The sequence below is a fragment of the Lepidochelys kempii genome, chromosome 24 (assembly GCF_965140265.1).
Source record: "Lepidochelys kempii isolate rLepKem1 chromosome 24, rLepKem1.hap2, whole genome shotgun sequence".
Taxonomy (NCBI): domain Eukaryota; kingdom Metazoa; phylum Chordata; order Testudines; family Cheloniidae; genus Lepidochelys; species Lepidochelys kempii.
The window spans coordinates 8205028-8227143 of NC_133279.1; the positions used below are offsets into that span (position 1 = coordinate 8205028).

Below are 22116 nucleotides of genomic sequence, written 5' to 3' on the forward strand. Positions count from 1 at the left end.
AACAGCTCCTTGCACAAGAGGGATCCGATCATAACTGGGACCTATAGACTCTCTTGCAATAGGAACAGTTATTAATTAGCACAGGTGAAGTGTTCCAATTATATTACCTTGACATTGGCCCTTTAACTCTATTTATGATGTTTGCAGTAGTTGAAAAGCCAGTGACGGAACAGCCCGTAAAGGAAGGTAGGGGCTCAAAGCTTACTGGAATGTCTGGGCAGTGAAGCAGGCAGGGGGAGGGGGATGTTTTGTATTCACTGTGGTAAGCAAATACATGGATTAGGGAGTGATTAGAATGCCTCGCAGATGACCTGGAGCTCCCCACAGAGGCATTTCAAGCTCCTAGAGCAATGATCTGTGGCAGCTGTTACTGTCAAAAAGGGTCAACAGGGCTCCCACTAGTACCAGCATGGGCGGCAGGCGGAGCCACCTCTGGGGAGGCTAGCCGCCAACTCCGCCCCTTCCGCCTGCGCCCTCCCCACAGCCGGAGCTGCAAGCCCCTCCACCCCCCAGCTACAGGAGCCCCAAGCCTCCCCAGGCCTGGGCAGAGGAGCTCCGGGCTGGCCAAAGCCTCGAGCGCCCCCAGCCCCTTTCACCTGCCTGGAGGAGCCCGGGGCCAGCCCTCTCAGCTAGAGGAGCCCTGGGCCAGCCACGTACAAGCCCGGAGTGCTCCCACGCCACCTGGAGGAGCCCCAGCCGGGCTGGCCGAAGCCCAAAGTGGAGGAGCCCTGCAGGACTGGCCAAGGCCCAGAGTCCCTCCCTCCCCCCTCCACCTGCCTGGAGGAGCCCCGGGCCAGGTGCAGCCTGGAAACCCCTCCCACGAACATAGGAGCCCCGGCCAGGGTGGCCAAACGCCGAGCCTCTCCGCACCTGGGGAAGCCCGGGGCTGGCCACAACCCTGCCGTGCCTCCCCTCTCCAGACCCAACCCGCCCACGGGAAAAGCGTCTGTAGAAGACGCTTTTCATATGCTCCATGCAGGTTCTGGGGTGGTTGCGGAGGCACATACAGTACCACCTCCTCAGCCACCCCGGAACCTGCAAGGGGCATAATAAAACAAAAACTTCGCTGCCAAATGCCACAACCAGGGGTCCGGTGCCCGCAGCAGCCTATACCTGCAGCCCACGAGTACAAGGCGCAGTAAGAGCTGGCAAAGACTAACCGGGGAGAGGATTTCAAATTGGGAGATCATTGGCACCAGAGACCAGCAATCTACAGGCGGGAACAATGCTAGAGGCTGTGAGCATCCACCAAAGGTGGTCAGGGAAATAAAACCTGACAGGATGGAGCTCCCATTCATAAAGGACAGCGGAAGGCCCCATGTTTATTCAGTCTCAGTGATCCCAGAGCAATTCAGTAAGTTATTCCACGTACAAGCCCAGTGATTCTTCTGACCTTGAAGCTACATTTTCTGCCTCTGACAGCCCCAGCAGCAACAGGGAGGCTAGGACCAGAGCTCAGCTCACTGTGTGGTGATGTGCAAGGCAGGGTACCACCCAGCTTGCTCGTGCGCAGCCTCGTTGGCACAGACCAGAAGCCAGAGGTGTGTAAATAAAGTTACACTAGTGCCACAAGCACCAGCTATGCAGAGTGCTTGGCAATGGGTTTTAGAACCTTCCCCTGAAACGTCTGGTACAGGCCACAAAGAGAGAGGAGATACGAGATGAGACGCACCACTGGCCAGACCATTCTTGTTCTTAGAACAGATCCGGATGGAAACAGCCCTTTGATGATCAAATACTAAACGGGCAGAAGAGCTGCCATAAAAGGACCCCAACTGAGTGATTTATAAAAAGTCTTTAAGTGCTGTAGATTTACCAGCTCAATGTTTTTTAAACAAGAATTGAGTCTTGCCCCAGCAGCACATACCACACAAGTAAGGGAGTTTGACTCAACGCAACGCATGATCTGGTATATGGACATTAGCTCTATACAAACTAACTCACCGAGTGTTTTGGGAGTCTCGCTTACCAGTCAGCACCGTGATAACCTTGCATTCCCTTGTGTATTCAACCAACGCAAGTCAAAATACACCCACAGTGCTCTTCCAAACACAGCTTCCCTTGGAAAGTGGTACTTTTATAGCTTCACTGCAGACTGGAAAGGCACAGTCCAGGGCCAATGCATCTGGCTTCATTTGCCAGAGGAAACAGCCATTTCCAAGTAATGAGAAAATAAACATACCATAACCATCTTTTTCTGCTCAGACAGCTTCTGTAACTGGTAGGACTTTTCCTCGGCTTTGATGCAACCTTTCTTTACATCATCCACAGCCTAAACGAAAAAAGGGGGAAGGAAACTGAGCAAAGTTGAGTCTTCAACAGACTATTAAGGGATTTCTTCACTGGTCTGAAATGAAGTACTTTCACCTGGCACTTCTACAGGATAGTCATGTGCTTTACAAATATGCATTCAGTGCACAGCACCCTTGGGCAGTAGGTGACACGCTGGTTTTACAGAGGAGTAAATGAAGGAAAACAGGTGAAGTGACTTGCCAAACGAGACAATGAGTCAGTGAGAGCAGAGACAAGAACTCAGGGGTCCTAGCGTATCTGGTGGCTAGTGCAGGAGACGGAGTCTGAACTCCTGAGTTCTTCTGTTTGCTCTTTGAGGGCCTGAGCCAGTGATGAGTAGCAGCAGGATCCTGTACTCTGTTTATGAACCTGCCACGGAGTCACTGGGCGACAGTGGGCAATTCACTCAACCATCAATTTCCATTTCTTACACAACAGTGATGTACATAGGATGGGGCCTTCCCCACCCCAAGCTCTTCATGGCGCTGAGGCATTCAATGTCTTGGAATTCAAAATCGCTACAGCAACACGAGTGGGAGCTGGTTTAAATGGCCTGTGGTAAAGTTAGTTCAGCATTCCGAGGCAAGGAATTCACATGCACCCACCTGGTGGAAGAAGTAGGTAACTGCGAGGTCATTGTCATTCAGAAGGGCTTCCTCTTCTGTAGTGAAGAGCCATTTCCTGATAGTCAGACAAGTCCCCGGCACCGCCGAAGTGTAGTTCTGTACGTAGAGCTTGTGTGGGAATTCATTGGGCGCCAGTTTACGCACTGCAAGATGTATGGGAAGAGTAGGCTGAGCTCTTTGGGGCAAGAACCATCCTTTTGATCTGTGTTTGTACAGCACCTAGCACAATGAGTTGCAGGCCCATGACTGGGGCGCCTAGGCAATACCGCAACACACATGAATAGCTGTACCTCAAGGAAGTTACACTGCCTCGGCTAACACAATGCAAAGGCGAGTGAGTGAGCAGGTCCCCATGGAGCAGATGGGGTCAAGACCCCAGCTCTGCTTTTTCCAAGATCCTTCCCCCATCTGACTTTTGCCTTCACAATGTCAGAGCTTTACTAGGCTAGTCATTTGCAGGCTCAGGTCAACACACAGGCACCCCAGAAATCAGGAATTTGTATGAAACCAGAATCCACTCGCTTGACCTGCTGTCTGGGGAACGCTGCTGTCCAGGGGCTGTACCTCAAGTGTGTGTGGAAAGCAGCTGTGTAATGCAGGACTTCAGCTGAAAGCAGCCACGCTTGGCGAAGAAAGACCACATTTGTCAGACCGTCACAGTTTGTTTTCACTCTTCGTTGAAGAGTACAGGGATGTATCCTGCTCAAGCCTTCGATTTTGGTTCTCTGGCCTGGGCATTGGGGCATTCAAACCACAGGAGAAAACAATGCAGGGAAGAGTCTTGCTTTGGCCTATGGGAGTGGATAACATGGAATCCAGCGGGGCTACAATTCTTATGATCTATCATCGAGCGCTTCAGAACAGTACATTTTCTCGCACACACTGAAGCTGCTTTAAGATTCTCCCAAGCAACAGGAGGATCTCACACTATCTGGGCAGTCTGCCATCAGAACCAGAACAAAGACCCGTAGAGCAGTCAGTGACAAAGGAGCTGCCTTCAAGCTATTCAATACCAGCTCGGGATGATTGGTACCACAGGCAGCATGCCTTTGTTGTGAGTTTACCGTATTGAAAAAAACACCTTGCTAAACAACGAGGGAGAAGAACACAGTGTGAGCCAGCATAACCCACCTGAGTGGCTTTTCAGCCCACATTCAGGTAGGAACATTGTCCTTGCACTATCACAGATAGAGCTCAGTTGTTTGCAGAGAAACTAAATGGAGTGTGTATGGTATATACAGAACTGTGGCTATTCAGAATGAGTTTTACCAGTGCACCCGCCATGAAGGTTAACTAGAGCATTTCAATTTTCAATAGTTTGAAAAGCATGGCACTCATAAAAATAAGGAATAACTATTATTAATACCCAGCTCTTATATAGCACTGGTTAGAATCACGCAGTGTGAAAACTTCCTGTGTGAAGCTTTGCCAATACACCCCAATTCTGAACTCCAGCATGCCTGACATTCCTGTCTGGGCTCCCTACACAGCTCTGCCAATACATTTCAATCCTGTCCTGCAGCATGCTCTTCTAGGCAGCCGTTCTGCAGAAAAGGACCGAGGGGTGACAGTGGATGAGAAGCTGGATATGAGTCGACAGTGTGTCCTCGTTGCCAAGAAGGCCAATGGTATTTTGGGATGTATACGTAGGGGCATTGCCAGCAGATCGAGGGACGGGATCGTTCCCATATATTCAACATTGGTGAGGCCTCACCTAGAGTACTGTGTCCAGTTTTGGGCCCCGCACTACAAGAAGGATGTGGATAAATTGGAAAGCATCCAGCCGAGGGCAACAAAAATGATTAGGGGACTGGAACACATGGCTTATGAGGAGAGGCTGAGGGAACTGGGATTGTTTAGTCTGCGAAAGAGAAGAATGAGGGGGGATTTGATAGCTGCTTTCAACTACCTGAAAGGGGGTTCCAAAGAGAATGGATCTAGACTGTTCTCAGTGGTAGCAGATGACAGAACAAGGAGTAATGGTCTCAAGTTGCAGTGGGGGAGGTTTAGGTTGGATATTAGGAAAAACTTTTTCACTAGGAGGGTGGTGAAACACTGGAATGGAAACCTAGGGAGGTGGTGGAATCTCCTTCCTTAGAGGTTTTTAATGTCAGGCTTGACAAAGCCCTGGCTGGGATGATTTAGTTGGGGATTGGTCCTGCTTTGAGCAGGGGGTTGGACTAGATGACCTCCTGAGGTCCCTTCCAACCCTGATATTCTATGATTCTATGATTGCAGTCCCGGGCTCCCCACACACAAATCTGCCAATGCCCTGGGATCCTGCCCTGTCATCTCAGTGCCAGGTATCTCTGGTAAAGCAACTGTCAACTTGGTGGCATCAAGTGGTAATTTTGTGATTGAGGCTGCTGCACAGGACACAAGAATGAACCACAAAACGTTGATGATCCAGGATCAAGATCTGCATGCCAATCTAGTCTGCTGTGTCAGAGATATTTTAGAAGTGCTTTCTTTAAAAATCTAAAATGCTCCTGCAATCCAAGCCAGCGGGAACAGTTTGTACTATCTCAGCCTATATTGCACAATTAGCAACATAACACAAGGCACAAGGATTTAGGGCACTCCTGCAGCTGTATAAGAAAGCTGTTAACATACAGATTGTGAGAACAGGGCTAGGAATCAGGACCCCTTGGCTCAAAGCCTAGCACATAAAACCAAACACATTCACATCTAAGTTACCGGACTTCCTTCTGCTTCAGCAAATTCGGTTTGAAACTGGGTGAAAAACAGAAGCACTACTGCTGATGATTTAAGAAACCACAGATAAAATCAATAAGCTTTACTTCTCTTTAGCTGGCAGGGTGGTTTCATCATCAAAACCCCCCCAGACTCCCACAATCAAGGCTCAAATGCCATCAGAGTTCTCAGCCCTTCATCCTCCCAGGCACTATAAGAGCATCTTAAGCACACTGGAATCCTTAAAACTAAAACAGGTTTTCGTTTCTCACAATTTAGTCTCCTTGAACTGTTTAAAAAAGGGAAAGTCAAGCATTAGCAGAAACAAAAACTATCAAACTTCGAGGGCTCCTCATTATCAGAGTCTCCAAGGCCTGGCAGATTTCCCTTGGGGGCTCTGGATTTTGAGAGGAGGTCAGAGCTAAATGAGAACGCCAGCAGGCTCTGCCGCTGCAGAACTTTTGCGTGGTTGGGTTGGGAGGATTGAGACTTACCAAAGGAGTGATTGATCACTTCAAACAAGGCAAAGTAGTTTGCTGTAGTGCTGTCCATTCCTACTTTAGCAGCCACAGCCTAAAGTGCAACCAAAAAGAAAAATCGGGTCAGCAAAATAGTGTTCAGCCCGCACCCGACCTTCTTCGAGGACAGGGCCGGCCTAGCTTCACATATGTTATTTACAAGTCACCGATCCCAGGTATTAGTCACCAAGGAAAGCTTTAACGCTATTCCTGTTCAATCACAGTTTTTATTTAACTAGGGCTCAAAGTCTCTTGCTCTTTCCTTCTGTAAACTGCTCCAGATTTCAAGCACTGCCACAGCTGACAATTAGGTCATCTTTTCTTCTGGCGCCTCAAGTTTCAGTTCCTAGTACACCAGGCACAGACACCCTCCCCCGCTTCCCTTAGGAGTTTTTCCAGCAATACTTCAGTCCTATATGCTAACAGAGCCATGCTTAAGTAGGAGCTCGATACAAGTATGCAATTCAATAGACGGTGTCCTAAATGCATTAATATACAGAATCTGATCAGACAAGCACAGATTTTCACTGCATAAATCTAGAACCCATGAGATTTTACTGTCATGCATTTCCTTTGGCTCTGTTACTTATAGCAACACTTGCATTTGTTCAGGTTTCCTTCTGAACCTGTATCCCCCATTAATTTTCTACGAGCTACCATCCCCAGTTACAGCAGCATTGGCTGCATTTTGTTAACCTACTTTAAATGGATCCCTTGACGGCAGCACCACTCTCTAGGCATACTCACGAAGCAGTAAACCAGTTAAGATCACTATGGTGTGGGGTGTTGCAGTGACTTCAATGGGAGTTGAGAAGGGTCAGGACCTCCCCGGGGTCAGGCCTTAAACCTGCTAGTCCAACTCTACAAGGCAGCTAAATACTAACCCCACGCTCACGATTTCCCCAACGCAGAGAGCTCCTATTAAGACTCAAGTCGCTGCCCTACTAGACAGCCGCACAAGAATCGTATGTTGGGTTTGCAAGCTCTCATTGCCTGCAGACAGCTAACTCTCTGCAGCAGCAAGACAAAATTTGTCTAGTAATTAGAGAAATCCTGCTGCAGCTTTTAAGATATCATCAGTGAAAATTAACAGAGCGACGACTCTGCCCTTGCAGGAGAAACTGCCAAAGGAAACACCATTTCACCAAGATGTAAGGTTGGATTTCTCCAGCTCTCTCTTCCCTGTTGTGTTATTGCAGGAACAGTTCCATTGGAACACACCCACCACGGAGAACAGCAATGGGAAAGGTCTCTCTGTGCATCTAGGGTCTTGCTTCAAGTTTGAACCACATTCATCTATTTCAGATATTTAGAAAGCTTCATGCAAATATGCACCTTACCTGATACACCTGGTCTGTAGTGCTGTTCTTTTTGACCCTGACTGTTACTGTTGTTGTGTCTGGTAGTGCTACTCTTAGTTCCACATCTGACACACCATTGTAATTCTGGAAAAGAGAAAATCCATCACAGTCCTTTCTTCCCATCATGCCACAGAGCATCCAACCAGGAATCACTAGATTTGTATCTCCTGCAGTACCTAGATTACTACAGTCCTGAAGAGGAGTTATTTTACCCCAGAGAAGTGATCTAGAAGTGGCATGGCACATATGCACTCCATGAGTTCAAATTAAATTGGCTACGTTTACAAGAAGATTTATTTTTCTAACGGCCAGCCCTGCAAACTCACACTGGGATCTGAGAATTAAAACAGGCTCTTTCTGGTTCACCCATCGCTATCGGTATCTATTTTATCTGGCCCCCATTATAACAGGATCCGAGTCCCACACAAATAGTAACGCATTATCCTCACAACACCCATGTGAGGCGGGGCAGGACTATTATCTCTCTTGTAGAGGGAGAACCGAGGCCCAGAGACATTAAGTAATTTGCCCAAGATCTCACACAGGAAGTCTGTTGTGGAGCAGGGAATTGAACCAGGGTCTCTTAAACCCTGGCCTAGTGCTCAAACCACGGGACCATCATCATCCCTTTCTAAGGGTTCTGTAGCCCAATTTTGGCCGGTGTTCATAGATGTAAGTGACAAGAAAATTTGTTCCTACAAACAGAACTTGGTTAACCATTCTGGTTGAGGCTGTGTGAGCCAGAACAGACTCCAGCTCCCATTCACTGGAGTCAAAGGTGTCAAGCGTCACTATAAATAAAAATACAGGAACCCATGAACAGGAAGGGGTCATTTTTACATAGTCAATTTTCAGAATATAACCACACTTCAAAATGAATCTTTTACAAGCCTCAGAAACTGATTTCTGATTGCAACAGAGGCAACTTTTTAAAAAAAGGAAGCTGTGAATCCAGCTACTTCACAGGACAGGAACTTGAAAGAACCATTTCAGGTCACGATTGGAAAGGATTTTCCACTTGCCTGAATCAGTGCATTCTAAGTTTGCCAGTGAAGGAAGAAAAGCTCTTGGATACAGCAGCTCTACATACCACAAGAAGTTTTGGAGGAAAAGCAATAGCTGGTGATAAAATAACTCCCAATTGCTGCTTTGCAATCACAACTAAATCATTCCGAGATAAAATATTAATGTTTATAACACCTATTGCCTTGGCTTCCAAAGGCTGCACCATAAAATATGAGTAACATGCAAATGCAAAGCTACTCAAGCTACCAGAGGCTACACAGAAGCCAGCAGTGCTGCAAGATGCAACATTAACACAAGCAGCAAGCAACAAACCCCCATCAGTGGATCTAATATTGGGCCTGCCAAGGGGACATGTACAAAAGGCAAGGGTCCACTATTGAGAGAGTTTGGTTGCTTGTTTGTAGAAATCTGAACTCCAGGAACTGAAAAGAACGGCATCAGAGCTGTTCTTCATTGCAGCAATCCCCTGTATCAATAGCAGGCGGATATAACAGAGGCACATGGCAAACTCTGAGAAGTCTTTTGCCCCCATTATGATGGTACCTAGTGGCCAGTAATGCAGCTTTCTGCAGGAAGGTAACAGTTATGAAAGAGAAAACACAGCATCGGATTAGCACGCCGACGTAGTCTCCAGCACGCCCACTTACCTCGTCCGATTCCGATAAGAACTCCTGCATGACGTCGCTCTCCCCAATAACTCGTATGGAGCACACTACAGGACAAAGAGAATGCTGCGTTAGTGGATCACACCTGGAAATGGGCAGAAACCAAACCAGGGGGTTGGTTTGAACAGAGCCTGGGGGAAGGGAAGATAACTTTCAGTCACTGATAGGTGGCCTGTGTGAAATGAAGTGGTACCTAAGCCCAGTCCACTAAGGGCAGGGTCCACAACGCTAACAGACACTGCTGATTTATTCCTTTCTTGAAAGACTTAACAGGGAGGCTGAGGATTCACTGGGCCATGGAAGGCAGGGCTGAGATATATTAACAATGTGCGAGAGAAGTTTGCTGTGCTAACACCCATGCTGTACCCACTCTAAGCAGAGAACCCTCAGGCTGTCAAACTTGCACCTGGCACAAGCATTTGCACGCACACACTTGATCCATCTCACCCAGCAATAGCCAATCCCTGCTGCTTCAAGGCAAGCCAAGCACAGGGCCATACCATGGGGTGAAAATTCCTTTCTGATCCCCATTTACAGTGCACGTGTGGGGCATGGTCTCTTACTAAGAACACTTACAAGGGCCACAGATAAAGCAGGGGATCTGGATGCAGCATTGCTACCCAGACAGCATAAGCAACTGAAGCCACAGAAGACTCCAGACTCTAAGCCACCAAAGCTTAAACAGAGACACACTACCACCCTTTAAAAACACACAGCAGTGGCAAGGCCATGTTACTGCAGTCTGGCTGGGACTCCCTAAGAAAAAGATCTTAAGAACGATTCTCTCCACAATATCAAGTTTTCCTTATCTCCCTCTTATCCCCACTCTATCCAGCATGTGTGTGTTTACTGGCAAGCGATACAACACTATAAATAACGGCCCACCATGCATTAAAGACTAACTATGTTTTGTTCTTGGAAGTGCTCAGCAAGCTAACACCCGCACCATTACATCAAGTGAAGTTTGGTTTTTCCTGCAGCGTTTCGCTTGGAAAATTGAGCCTGGTTTTAAATGAGCCTCTTTTCCTTGCTGGTAGGCTTTACCGCCATCACCGTAAGACTACCTTTCACTTGCTTGAAAGCTGACAGCTTCAATGTAGCACTGGGCTTCTGGCTCAGCTGGCCCTTTACCTTTCTCTAGATACTCCTCGAGCCCTCGGCGCCTGGCATCCAACTGCTGCTCTGATAAAGAGAAAGGCCATTTCCCCGGCAAGCGTGGGAAGGTGAAATTGGCAAACTCCCGCTTCAGGTTCTGGTGGAGGATGGCAAACTCCCGGTACCGCTTCGAACACAGCTGCCTCCCTGCCATGTAAACATTGTAAACCTATCAGGATGCAGAGGGAAGAGAAGGACAGGAAATTTGTCTAGTGCAATAAAAAGCTTCCCAAATGTAAACAGATGCAGAGCTGCCTTCCTGAGTCTGCAGACAGCCTGAAATTAGCTGAGAGTTGTGAACTGCCTCAGTCATCTCAATGGGGTGTTGACTTTGAAGCTTAATGATAGGTTAGAAAATTGCCAGTAATTTAAATAATTTACTATGTCACAACCGAACGTTTGGTCAGAGAAACACACCAACTAATAATTCCAGGTATCACTATTTGACACAGCAATAGACTGGGGTGGGGGCAGTGAAACAGCTGGCAAAAGAAAAAGGGTTGCTGGAGTTCAAGCTGCCTTTCACCTACAAAAAACATGCACCCTAACCCTCTTTCCAAATGCCCCAACTGTGCACTATCCAGGTGCCACAGTGTCCAGCTTCCACCCTGACAACTTCTACAATGAAGAAAGTTTGAAGGTATCACAAACTGAACATCAAACAAGAAATACTGCACTGATTAGATCAATTGTTTCCATAGCCAATAACGCCACACACACACACACCACCATACATGTGTGTATATATACACACACACACAATATACACTTAAAGTGACAGCTGAATTTCCAGTCTGCTGCAGAATTCAGCATCACAGGGCCACAGAAATCCAGGGCCTTTGCTGCAATGTTTAGGTTCAGAAAACACGAGGCCTTAGTTAAAACACAGACATTCCTCCAGAGCCTAAAGACAGCCTCTGATCAAGGATCAGGCTTAGCAGTAAGAGGCTCTATTCAGCCATGGAGTCTATCAGGCACTGCCAACTGTGCAAGAGACAACGGGGCAGGGGAGAGGGGTTCAAATCTTTTGGAAACATCCTGTCATCCAACTAGCTTCCGTGCTGCGCAAACAGCTCTGATTTCATACAAAGGTCATTCAGGAAATGGAATTTGGCCTCTGTACCCTGATGGGAATTTGACATCAGAAAGGAAAGGAAAACTATCTAGAGCAAAGAGGGGGTTTGGGCAACTTTCAAAGATCTAACATATCTACAGATCATGCCTTCACCATTCAGCCAGGCTCCAATTTTAAGGTCAATTAGTCCTACATACTACATGTGGCAAGGTCTTTTACAAAGAATACTGTTAAGGGGTCCAGAAATGAGCAAGGGATTCAGAATCAGCGTTACCACCTGGACAGCATAATGCAGTGGTTCTCAACCAGGGGTCCAGGACCCCCGGCGGGCCACAAGCAGGTTTCAGGGGGTCCGCCAAGCAGGGCCAGTGTTAGTTTTGCTGGAGCCCAGGGAAGAAAGCCGAAGCCCTGCTGTGCGGGGCTGAAGCCCAGGGCCCCGAGCCCTGTCACCTGGGGCTGAAGCCGAAGCCCGAGCAACTTCGCTTTGCGGGGATCCCTGTTGCGTGGGGCCCCAGGCAATTGCCCTGCTTCCTATCCCCTAACACCGGCCCTGACTTTTATATGTAGAAATTGTTGTTGTGGCAAAGGTGGGCCGTGGAGTTTTTATAGCATGCTGTGGGTCAGAAAGAAAAAGGGTGAGAACCCCTGGCATAAAGAACTGAAGGCATGCACTAGGCTCTTATCCATTTTGCAGATGTCTTGGCATTGCTAATATGCCCACAGTGATAAAGAGGCCCCAAATGATGGGACACTGCCTTAACTAGCTTAATAGGAGGAAAGGAATGTGCTAAAGATATAAAACATGCTTACACCTTTTTGTCGACGTGTAAGAGAAATTTGCGTAACAGCAACCATCTCTCCAAAGTCACACATCAACCCTCCTTGGCATTTGCAACACTGAAAGCACTGGCAAGTCAGAGAAGTAGAGTATTTCAAAAGGCACCAAACTAGACACAAAAGAGAACCTTCCACAGCTCTTGGAAATCCAAAGAATTCTGAGTCCCACTTCGCTTCCAAGATCTGTACAGGGCGTGGTCTTGGAATCTGAATCAATTTGTTTTCAGCATTAGCTATATGAATAGCTGATCTGTGACCTTCCAAAAAAAGATATTTTTTCAAAGCACAACTCTTGTGTTGCTCAAAAGCGTATATTCATTCTTTTGGCATTGCATGACGTGATGCTGGAGAACGCCAGAGGAGGTGGGAAACAAGGAGGCGAGGCCAGTATCAGCTGACCTCCGTCCAGCTGAGAACATACATTGCATTTGTCTAGTCCTTTTAAGACTGCATTTCATCCCAGCCACATTACAGACTTCCTATAGCACTGATACAGCTGCTGTAGCTTCCCTGCAGATTTCTTCTCTTTACACTAAGACTCATGTTTCTATCACCCTTTCCCACGTGGTGCTACAGGATAGAACTGTGAAATGGGAAACTTGCACACTCCCTGTTCACACTATGTCTGGCCACAGCTCTGAATCCTTTGTTTCCATGAGGATCAAATTTGTTCCATTTAAACGCACACGGTACATGTCCTAGGTTACAAGCCTCACACTAGATTCTGCTTCTTGGTGATGAACCAAGTTCTAGTCCTCACCTCCCCACAAACACACATGCTTCTGTGCGTCTGCCCGGTTCCTGGAACAGTAACACTGTGTCAAGTTCTCCATGGGAAAATGCCTCCATTTTCTATGCTGTAAGGGGAAAAAGTAGCAAACTGGGAACCAATTCATCATTTGTCAGCTCCTTACGCTCCAAACTGTAACTGCAATGCACACAGACGGGATTGCTCTGGTTCACCAAGCTTTCAATCTGGGCAGAGCAATTCAAAAACCAGCTGAGTTCCCTTTAAAAATCCCTTCACCAGTGCACAACTGCCTTGCATCCCCCTCCACCCCACCCAAAAAGCAGCACCACATCTGACCCTGACATCTCATCTCAAGGCCCTCGGCAACTGTAGGTCCAGTTCTCTGTGACTGAAACAGCAGCTCTCTAGCCACTAGGAGGTGAAGGGAAGGTTCTGGGTAAGGTGATAAGATATGGGCAAAACGGAGAAAGAAAACCACAATCTGGGCAGTGAATTGGCCAATGCAGTTTTTACACTATTTCTCCCCCACCCCAGGCAATGTATTAATAACCAGCTTTTAAAGCACCCTAGCTGCCTGAGTGTTTAAGTACTGGGAACCAGTGCTGTGAGAATTTTCACTTTAACACTGATCTATGGGCCAGTCCCAGGAGCTGATGACTGGTAACTGTCCCCTTGACAATAAGTGCCTATTTGAGAGGGGAAGAATACCACACTTGTGGTTGGCTTCTGTCTCTGAAAACCAAAGGCCAGATGGAATTTCTTCTTTTTTGCTTTAAGACTCTTTGCTGATTTTTCTCATGGTTCAAACCCAACAGGTATGTTCTCAAAGCTACGCAAATCACCACTAAGGCTAATGGTGCTGAAGGGCTCTGGCCCCAACGGATGGAGTACAGGACACACCTCAACAAGTTTACTACGGAGGCACTTAGGGAACATAAAACACAACCAAAGGAGTCAAGTAAAATGGCCTAGATGAGGCCTGGCCAATTAATATCACTGGAACATGCCCAGAATTCCACTTTGCGACATGTAAGCCATTAAAATGAGATTCTCAGTGTAAATTTGCCTAATCCAGTCAACAGTTTTAGGTCATTCTCTGTGTTGCTTCCCAGCCATTATTCTGCTTGTAATAGATGGCTCACTTTTTATTCTGGCAGGTTGAAGCCCTCTCAGCCATGCTCTAGGTGAACGTTACAGGAGCAGTGCCCAAGAACATTCATGTCTCCATTTGCTCTTGGTAAAATTACTATGACCACGGGTCTCTGCAACGTGGCAGGTCCAACCTCTCACGCGTGATCTGACAGGGTGGCTCAAAAGTGAGAACGAGTTTGATCTCACATCATGAAAGTATCAGACTCACTCTCACAATTCAGGAGCAATTGGACGAGTATTCAAAAACAGCCTGGGACTGGAATGGCAGGTGGGACTGAGGACCAGGATTGAAGTCCATCAGCAGAGCTTGTAGGGATCCCAGAGCTGCAAAAACAGGGATGTTGCAGACCAAGATTGAGGTGATAGTTGTAGGGGTGAACAGGCAAAGCTTCTGGGTGTGTTACTAGAATTGCAGGGGTGCTGAGGAAAGGATTGAGGTGCATTGGCAAAGATGCATGGGCCCCAGAATGGGAACAGCAGCAGATGCTGCGGATGTGCATTGGCAAAGCTCTATGGGCTCTGAAGTGCTAACAGGAGTGAAAATGTGTGTGAGTCATGTCTATAGACATGACTCAGACACACAAGGAGCTGAGTCTGGTAAGATGGTGCCATTTTTACACCGTCACCGTTCTGACTACAAGCAATCTTTAACCGATTCTACCCCCTTCCCCAGCTCTTACTGCTCTGGGAGTCAGTGATATGTTCTCAATTCGAAGCACAGCAAATGCCAGCAACACAAGCTAGATGGAAATACATGCAGCCTAGCTGCCAGCAACAGCCAGCACCAGTCTTTGGGAGGAAAGATGACTAACAGATTTTTCCCAATTGATTCAAACTAACAACAACAATCAGTAAGTAAACTTTAACTGCCACCAAGAGAAAAAAATAGAAGTTTATTTGGTGATCTGCAGGAATTAGATTATTTTTCAAAATTTAATACTGAAGGGGAAGTGCGTACTTTAATCATCCACAACTCAAATTAGGTTTTCCCCTCTCTACATCTCTGGGAGAAGGGAACCAGAATGGAAACATGCAAAATAGCTAGTGCATTCCAGTCCAAGCTGCAGCCAGGCACCCATGATAAGCCAGAGTCAATAGCAAGCCTCAGAGATGCATCTGCTTAGGCGGCAGTTTCAAGACAGACCATGTTATTTGAAAGAATGACCGCCAGCTCCCACAGTGAATGCAGCCAGGCAGGGTCTTCCACCCGGGAAGAAAGTGGTACTTTCTACAGCTGATCCCTAACTAATGAGAACAGAAAGGGAAAGAAATACACAATCTTAACATTTGTTATAGCACAGAGGTTACACACTTAGCCTGCTTATCAGGAGTACTGAACATGTAAACAGCTCCCACTGAATTAAGTGGGAGTGGCAGATGCTCAGCAACTGTGAAAATCAGGCCACCTTAAACACCTGTATGTGAAATCTTTGACCCCATCCCTGAACAGTAGTGAAGGATCACTCATACACACAGCACATTCTCAGGAAAGGCAGCAGAGTGAAACCAGTACAATCACTGTCAATTTCACTCTGCTGCGTGGGAAGCTGTAAGGACACAAGCATGAGAGGAGAGTTTTTCTTAAATGATCATACTCCTTAGGTACTGATTACAGATGTTCCAGGCACTTAATATAAAACAGGATATAGATGCATATATGAGCTAACTGATGGTACTGAATAGAAAGTGTCAACCAAAGGCCATTTGTCAAGGTCTCCCTCTGGGACCCACTGCTCAGAACTACCGCACTTGTATGAACTGGTTAGAAACTGACAGATAACGCAGTTCTGAAAAAGAGTAAGCTTGGGGCCAGTGTAAGTAACATACCTTTGAAAATAACGAGCATCACGAATGAGCTGGTCCTGATCCCAACAGGAACATGTTGGCATCAAAAAAACACCATTATAACAGGCACTAATTGGCTTCCTTGCTGGCAGACTCCGCAGAGAAGCCAAGGGACTGAATAAACCATGGAGGCCACGGTCATCTCAGCCCCAGAAGAGGTTCCTCTGTTATGATGGGTCCTTCTCAGCCTCTCAAAATCACATACAGAGGAAAACTCACACTACTGCTGCTCTATGAATCAGAGGCCTTCATACATGGGACTGTTAATCACCTTTTACATGCACTAAAATTAAAGAAAATAATGGGAGTTGGAGTTCCAAGATATGGTCAGTATTACAGCCTCTTTGGGGTTGAGGGAGAGGGTCTGGCAACCAGAATCCAGGGATCAGATTAAAAACTAGGCCTCTCTGAAAACTCTGACAGCTTAGAACCTGATCAGCAGGAAAACAAACCAATCCTGGACTCCACAAGGCATGCTCAAGCCAATACTAACCACAAACTTCTCGCCGTTCTGCTCCACATGTTTGTATGTGGGGATGGAGATGGGCACAGCTTGCTTTTCAGTGTAGTCATAGAACGACTGCCCCAAAGAGTCGTCGCTGGGGTCGAGGTTATCAGCCTCATGGGGCGGAACGGATAACACTGTCAGTATTAACTCCTTCTCTCCCGCTCGAATCAGGTCCACCACCTGCTTGTGCGTTGCCCCTTCTACATTCACGCCATTCCTGGGAAGGGAAAAAACAATAAGGCTATAAACAAGGCAGATGTCCCTAAGAAGCCGCAAAACCAAGCCAGGTTTCAGAGTAGCAGCCGTGTTAGTCTGTATTCGCAAAAAGAAAAGGAGTACTCGTGGCACCTTAGAGACTAACCAATTTATTTGAGCATAAGCATAAGCATGAGCATAAGCTTTTGTGAGCTACAGCATCCAATGAAGTGAGCTGTAGCTCACGAAAGCTTATGCTCAAATAAATTGGTTAGTCTCTAAGGTGCCACAAGTACTCCTTTTCTTAAAACCAAGCCAGGATCAGCCTAAAAAAGTGTGAAAACAACGTGGCTCTTCTTATTTACTCCCTTTACAACATTATTAGCTGAAGCTGCCTAATATCATGCGGTTCGACATCCCATGTCCTTTCAGTGACTTCCACCAGTCATGAATTTGAGCCAATACCTATTTAGCTCCCAAATTGTAGGTTTTGCAAAAAATAAAGTAAATAAAAAGGGGGATTGGATCCTCCTGATGAATGGAACTGGTTTCAGTTTTATGGCAGCGGAAATAGGATTTGCAATTTAACACTTCACTTGCAGTGCTGGGAAGCCAAACACTACCTTGAGGTATGCCAGTGCAAGAGAACTGAATAGATCTGATCAGTAGAGATGGATGAAATTTTCTCAGCAAATAGTAAATTTGCCAAAAAGTCCATTTTTCAGGGCCCCCAAAACTATTAGCAAATTCAGCTAACAGATTCAGCTGGAATTTTTTTTTTAAGAAGTATCTTTCCAAAAATCAAAAGTTGTATTTCATTTAGAAATTTTTCTAATTTTTTTTTCTAAAAAACAAAAGAAAAGGGGGAAGCTCAACCCTCCCAAATGACCCAAAAAGCAAAAAAATACCAAAAACATTTTGTTTTGGGTTGAAATAAATGTTTTAATTTTTTTCATTTCGGTGCAAAAAAAAAAAAAAAATCAGTTACGGGTTGAACCGATCCAATTTTCCCCACACACACACTTTTCAGTTTGGCCCCCGGATAGAAAAATATCAGCTCTATTGACCAGTTTAGTTTCACTCTCCAACCTATGCGAAGTCCCAAAAGTAAAAGATTTATTGATAGCGAAACGCCCATTCGATTTTAAATCAATGATCAGTTTTTGATAATTTTTTTAATACTAATACGCCTGCTGTAATTTTCAAAATAGGCTTTACTATTTACTACAATTCTTCACCCTCCCAAAATGTTCATTGCTAGATAGGTCCCTGGAAGATGAACTTGTCGCTTTCGATTTAAAGCACAAATCTAAGGAGGTCCAAGGTTAGGGAAGCAAAGCTTTATAATGAATATTGTGCATTGTTCCCATCAGGCAGCAAACAGAAAGCAGCTTTAATAGATTTTAAGGCCTCAAGGGACCACTATGATCACCTTGTTGACCTTCTGCACAACACTGGCCAGAGAATTTAATCCAATAATTTCTGTATCTAGTCCCATAACTAACAGTTGAGTTAGAGCAAATATTTAAATTAGGAAATAAACCCAATGTAAAAAAATGGAAGGTTTGAAACTCTTGACACTAAGTGGTCTCTAAGAACTGCAAATGTTATTGCTCTCTCAACAACACACACTGGACAGTCAAGCTCTGCTAAGTTCTGTTCCAAGGATAGCCCAAGACACAACAGACCACACCTGGTTACCAGTTTTTAAAGGCATTTGTTTTGTAGTCAAATAAAATCCAAACATAGCTGTTTTGTTTTTTCTTCCAGTTCTGGGGAGGGGGGGAAAAAGCTGTTTTTCTCCCAGATAAGAATTAAATTTAGCAGCAAGCCTCCATAGATGGTGTCAACGGAATAGTCTCTGTCAGGGTTTGGTATCTGAAACATCCAGTTGTATAAACAAGAACAGTCCAAGCTGCATCCCCGCTAATCAGCCCAGATGCACTGGAACTGGGCTGCAGGCTCCAGACAGAGCACATCTCATCTGAAGGGACCAGTCCCCTTCTCTTCATTAACTGCACAGGCTGCTCAAAAACACATACTTGGAATGACATGAACACAGAATTAGCTCAGGGATAGGGCAATGAGAAACTCCTTTAATCTTGGGGTCGCTGGTTCCAATCCAACTAAAGTCAGAGTGACCAAAACTAGGCCCCCCGATTTGTTTTCTTGCCACAAAGGAACTGCTCTGTCCTATCAAGCTAATTGTCCATCATGTCCCATATACTGTGCCTCTGGCCATGAACACCTAATGCTTCAGAGGAATGCAAAAGAAAAGCTGTGCGCACTTAGTTATGAAACACTGCCCATGCGAGCGGAGGAAGAGAATTTTTTCTTAAACACCCCCCTCAGGCAATTCCATATCTCCCTCCTTGAGCGTGAGAATGGATTTTCATTATCTAATTGAGGAAAGCCACAACCACCACTCTCAGAATTATCCAAGCCTGCTTGAAATGCAGCCACCGTATTTAGCTTTCTGTCCTTCCAAATTCTCCTTAACACTGAAATAAAAAAAAAGGCAGCTCTTACTGCTTAATATCCAGTACCTTTTACTGAACTTTTACTTATAGGAACATCCCTGAAAAGATTGTCTAAATTACAAATCCGATTCAAGGTTCTGAACCAAGCCGAAAAAACTGCTTAAGAGGGTACTCATAGAAATGGACAGGATCAAACTGTCACAGCCAGGTTCAAGTTACTCTCTGGACCAGGGTATTAAGCGTGGTCATTAAAATTCTGTTCAAAGCTCTATGCAGCCAGGGTTTCCGTATCGTTTTAAAAGGCAAAAGTGAACCTTCCCCACACACTGCCTTCAGGTTCTTCTGGGCTTAGAGGAGTTTGCAGAACAATGAAAGCTCAAACGCTTTGAGCACCTGAGGAAGGTGGCATTACTTTGTGTACAACGGTGCGGGTACTAGCCTGGGACATGGGCTCAATTCCCTGCTCTACCACAGATGTCCTGCATGATCTTGGGCCAGGTACTTAGGGCTTGTACACACTACCACTGATGTCACTCAGGGAGTGTGAATAAGCAATATGTTTCACTGACCTAAATGCCAGTGCAGACAGTGCTCTCTCTCCCCCATCAACATAGCTATTGCCTCTTGCAGAGGTGGTTTTATTATGCCAACAGGAGAGCTCCCTCCCATCGGCATAGAGCATCTTCACCAGATGCATTACAGTGGTGCAGCTGCACCGCTGTAGTGCTTCTAGTGTAGACTGGCCCTTAGTCTCACTGTGACTCAGTTCCCCAACTGTAAAGTGGGGATAAGAGCAGGGTTCTACCTCACAGAGGTGGCTGTGTGGATAAAAACATGAAAGCAGTGGTTCTCAATCGGCGACCCAATCAGCACACAGCTGCGGCTCATGTGACCTCCTCAGGGCCATACAGGTACAGTAACTCCTCGCTTAATGTTGTCATTATGTTCCTGAAAAAATGCTACTTTAAGCGAAACGATATTAAGCGAATCCAATTCCCCATAAGAATTAATGTAAATAGGGAGGGGGTTAGGTTCTGGGGGGGGGGGGGAAGGGGGGATAAATATATGTGTATATATATATATATATATATATATATATATACACACACATATACACACATATACACACATATACACACACACACACTATAAAGTTTTAAACAAATAATTGAATACTGTACACAGCAATGATGATTGTGAAGCTTGGTTGAAGTGGTGGAGTCAGAGGGTGGAATATTTCCCAGGGAATGCCTTACTGCTAAATGACGAACTAGCACCTGGCTAAGCCCCCAAGGGTTAACACATTGTTGTAAATGTTGTACAAGGCAACATGGAGGGAGGAGACACAACAGACCCATGGCAGTGGCTGCAAACATTCCCTGCAGAAACTGAACGTGATGAACCACCCATGCTATCCCATTAAAGCACACCACTCCCTCCACTTTCCAAAGTACTGGGGGTGGGGAGGGTCCATGAGACAGGCACACACACCATGTGCGTGTCTGAGAGAGAAAGAGAGACAGACAGACACACAGCATGTGTGAGTGAGAGAGACAGACACACATTGCCCCTTTAAGTATGCTGGCCACACTCTAAGTACACTGCCTTTTTAAGAAGATCAGCAAGCTGAGACAGCAGCTGCTGCCAGCAAGCTCCCTCTGTCCTGAGCCCTGTCATATCCCCTCCTGCTCCGTGGAGATGCGGTACAGAAGTGGGGGCATGGATACCCTGACATCAACACCCCTTCCCCCACCCCCCCGCACAGCAAGGAGGCGGCGCCCAGGAGCAGCTCCAAGGCAGAGGGCAGGAACAGCACACAGCAGAAGGGGGAGGGACATCTGAACTGCAGGCAATTGATAGCCTGCTGGGCTGTGCACAGGGAACTTAGGGGAGCTAGTAGGGGGGCTGCCGGCCCACCCTAGTTCCATGCCCCCCACCAGCTTGCTCCAACAGGCTGCTTTTCCTGCAAGCAGTGGACAAAGCAGGTGGCTGCCAAACAATGTTATGAGGGAGTATTGTGCAACTTTAAACGAGCACATTCTCTAATGGATCAGCAAACAACATTAACCAGGACAGTGAGGAGTTACTGTAGGATATATATTGTGTGGATGCAGCCCACATAACACATTCAGAGCTGCATATGTGGCCCACAATAGTAAATAGTGTGAGAACCACTGCATTAAAGAATGGGAGGCACTGTGCTCCTAGCAATGAGGGCCGGGTAAGTACCTAAGACAGATAGCTATCTAAGATGTGTCCTACAGTCCCTCATCACGGATCACCTCCTGCCACAGGATTAGAGTGTGTATGGCTCCCTTTAAATTCGCATTCTGGATATTATAATGCAGCCATAACTGTCAACTGAACCAAGCTGTCCGTCACTGAAATTTAGTGCCACAATAAAAATGAGAAAAGGAGTACTTGTGGCACCTTAGGGGCTAACAAATTTATTTGAGCATAACTTTTGTGAGCTACAGCTCACTTCATCGGATGTGGAAAATACAGTGGGGAGATTTATATACACAAAGAACATGAAACAATGGGTGTTACCATACACACTGTAATGAGAGTGATCAGGTAAGGTGAGCTATTGCCAGCAGGAGAGGAAAAAAACCTTTTGTAGTGATAATCAAGCCATTTCCAGCAGTTAACAAGAACGTGTGAGGAACAGCAGAGGGGGAATGTAATGACACATCCACTCCCAGTCTTTATTCAAGCCTAATTTAATGGTGTCCAGTTTGCAAATTAATTCCAATTCAGCAGTCTCTCGTTGGAGTCTGTTTTTGAAGTTTTTTTGTCGAAGAATTGCGACTTTTAGGTCTGTAATCGAATGACCAGAGAGACTGAAGTGTTCTCCGACTGGTTTTTGAACATCATTCTTGACGTCTCTCATTTGTTCCATTCAACTGAAGTTCACGTGCTTCAAGTTTACCCTG

General features: G+C 46.2%; 1 protein-coding gene across 7 annotated transcripts in view; it reads right to left on the reverse strand.

Moving 5' to 3' along the window:
• Positions 1–22116, reverse strand: part of SNX27 (sorting nexin 27) — a 52316-nt gene that overhangs the window by 13531 nt on the left and 16669 nt on the right. For 6 of the 7 annotated variants that reach the window (XM_073323357.1, XM_073323355.1, XM_073323353.1 and 3 more), the window contains exons 2-8: positions 16491–16722; positions 10314–10506; positions 9165–9229; positions 7471–7575; positions 6107–6185; positions 2898–3061; positions 2183–2272 (exon numbers count right to left, since the gene is read on the reverse strand). In XM_073323357.1, the coding sequence (XP_073179458.1) occupies positions 2183–2272; positions 2898–3061; positions 6107–6185; positions 7471–7575; positions 9165–9229; positions 10314–10506; positions 16491–16722 (928 nt within the window). Of the gene's footprint in view, positions 1–2182; positions 2273–2897; positions 3062–6106; positions 6186–7470; positions 7576–9164; positions 9230–10313; positions 10507–16490; positions 16723–22116 lie in introns of those variants that run through there. The other variant, XM_073323358.1, reaches the window with a different exon arrangement.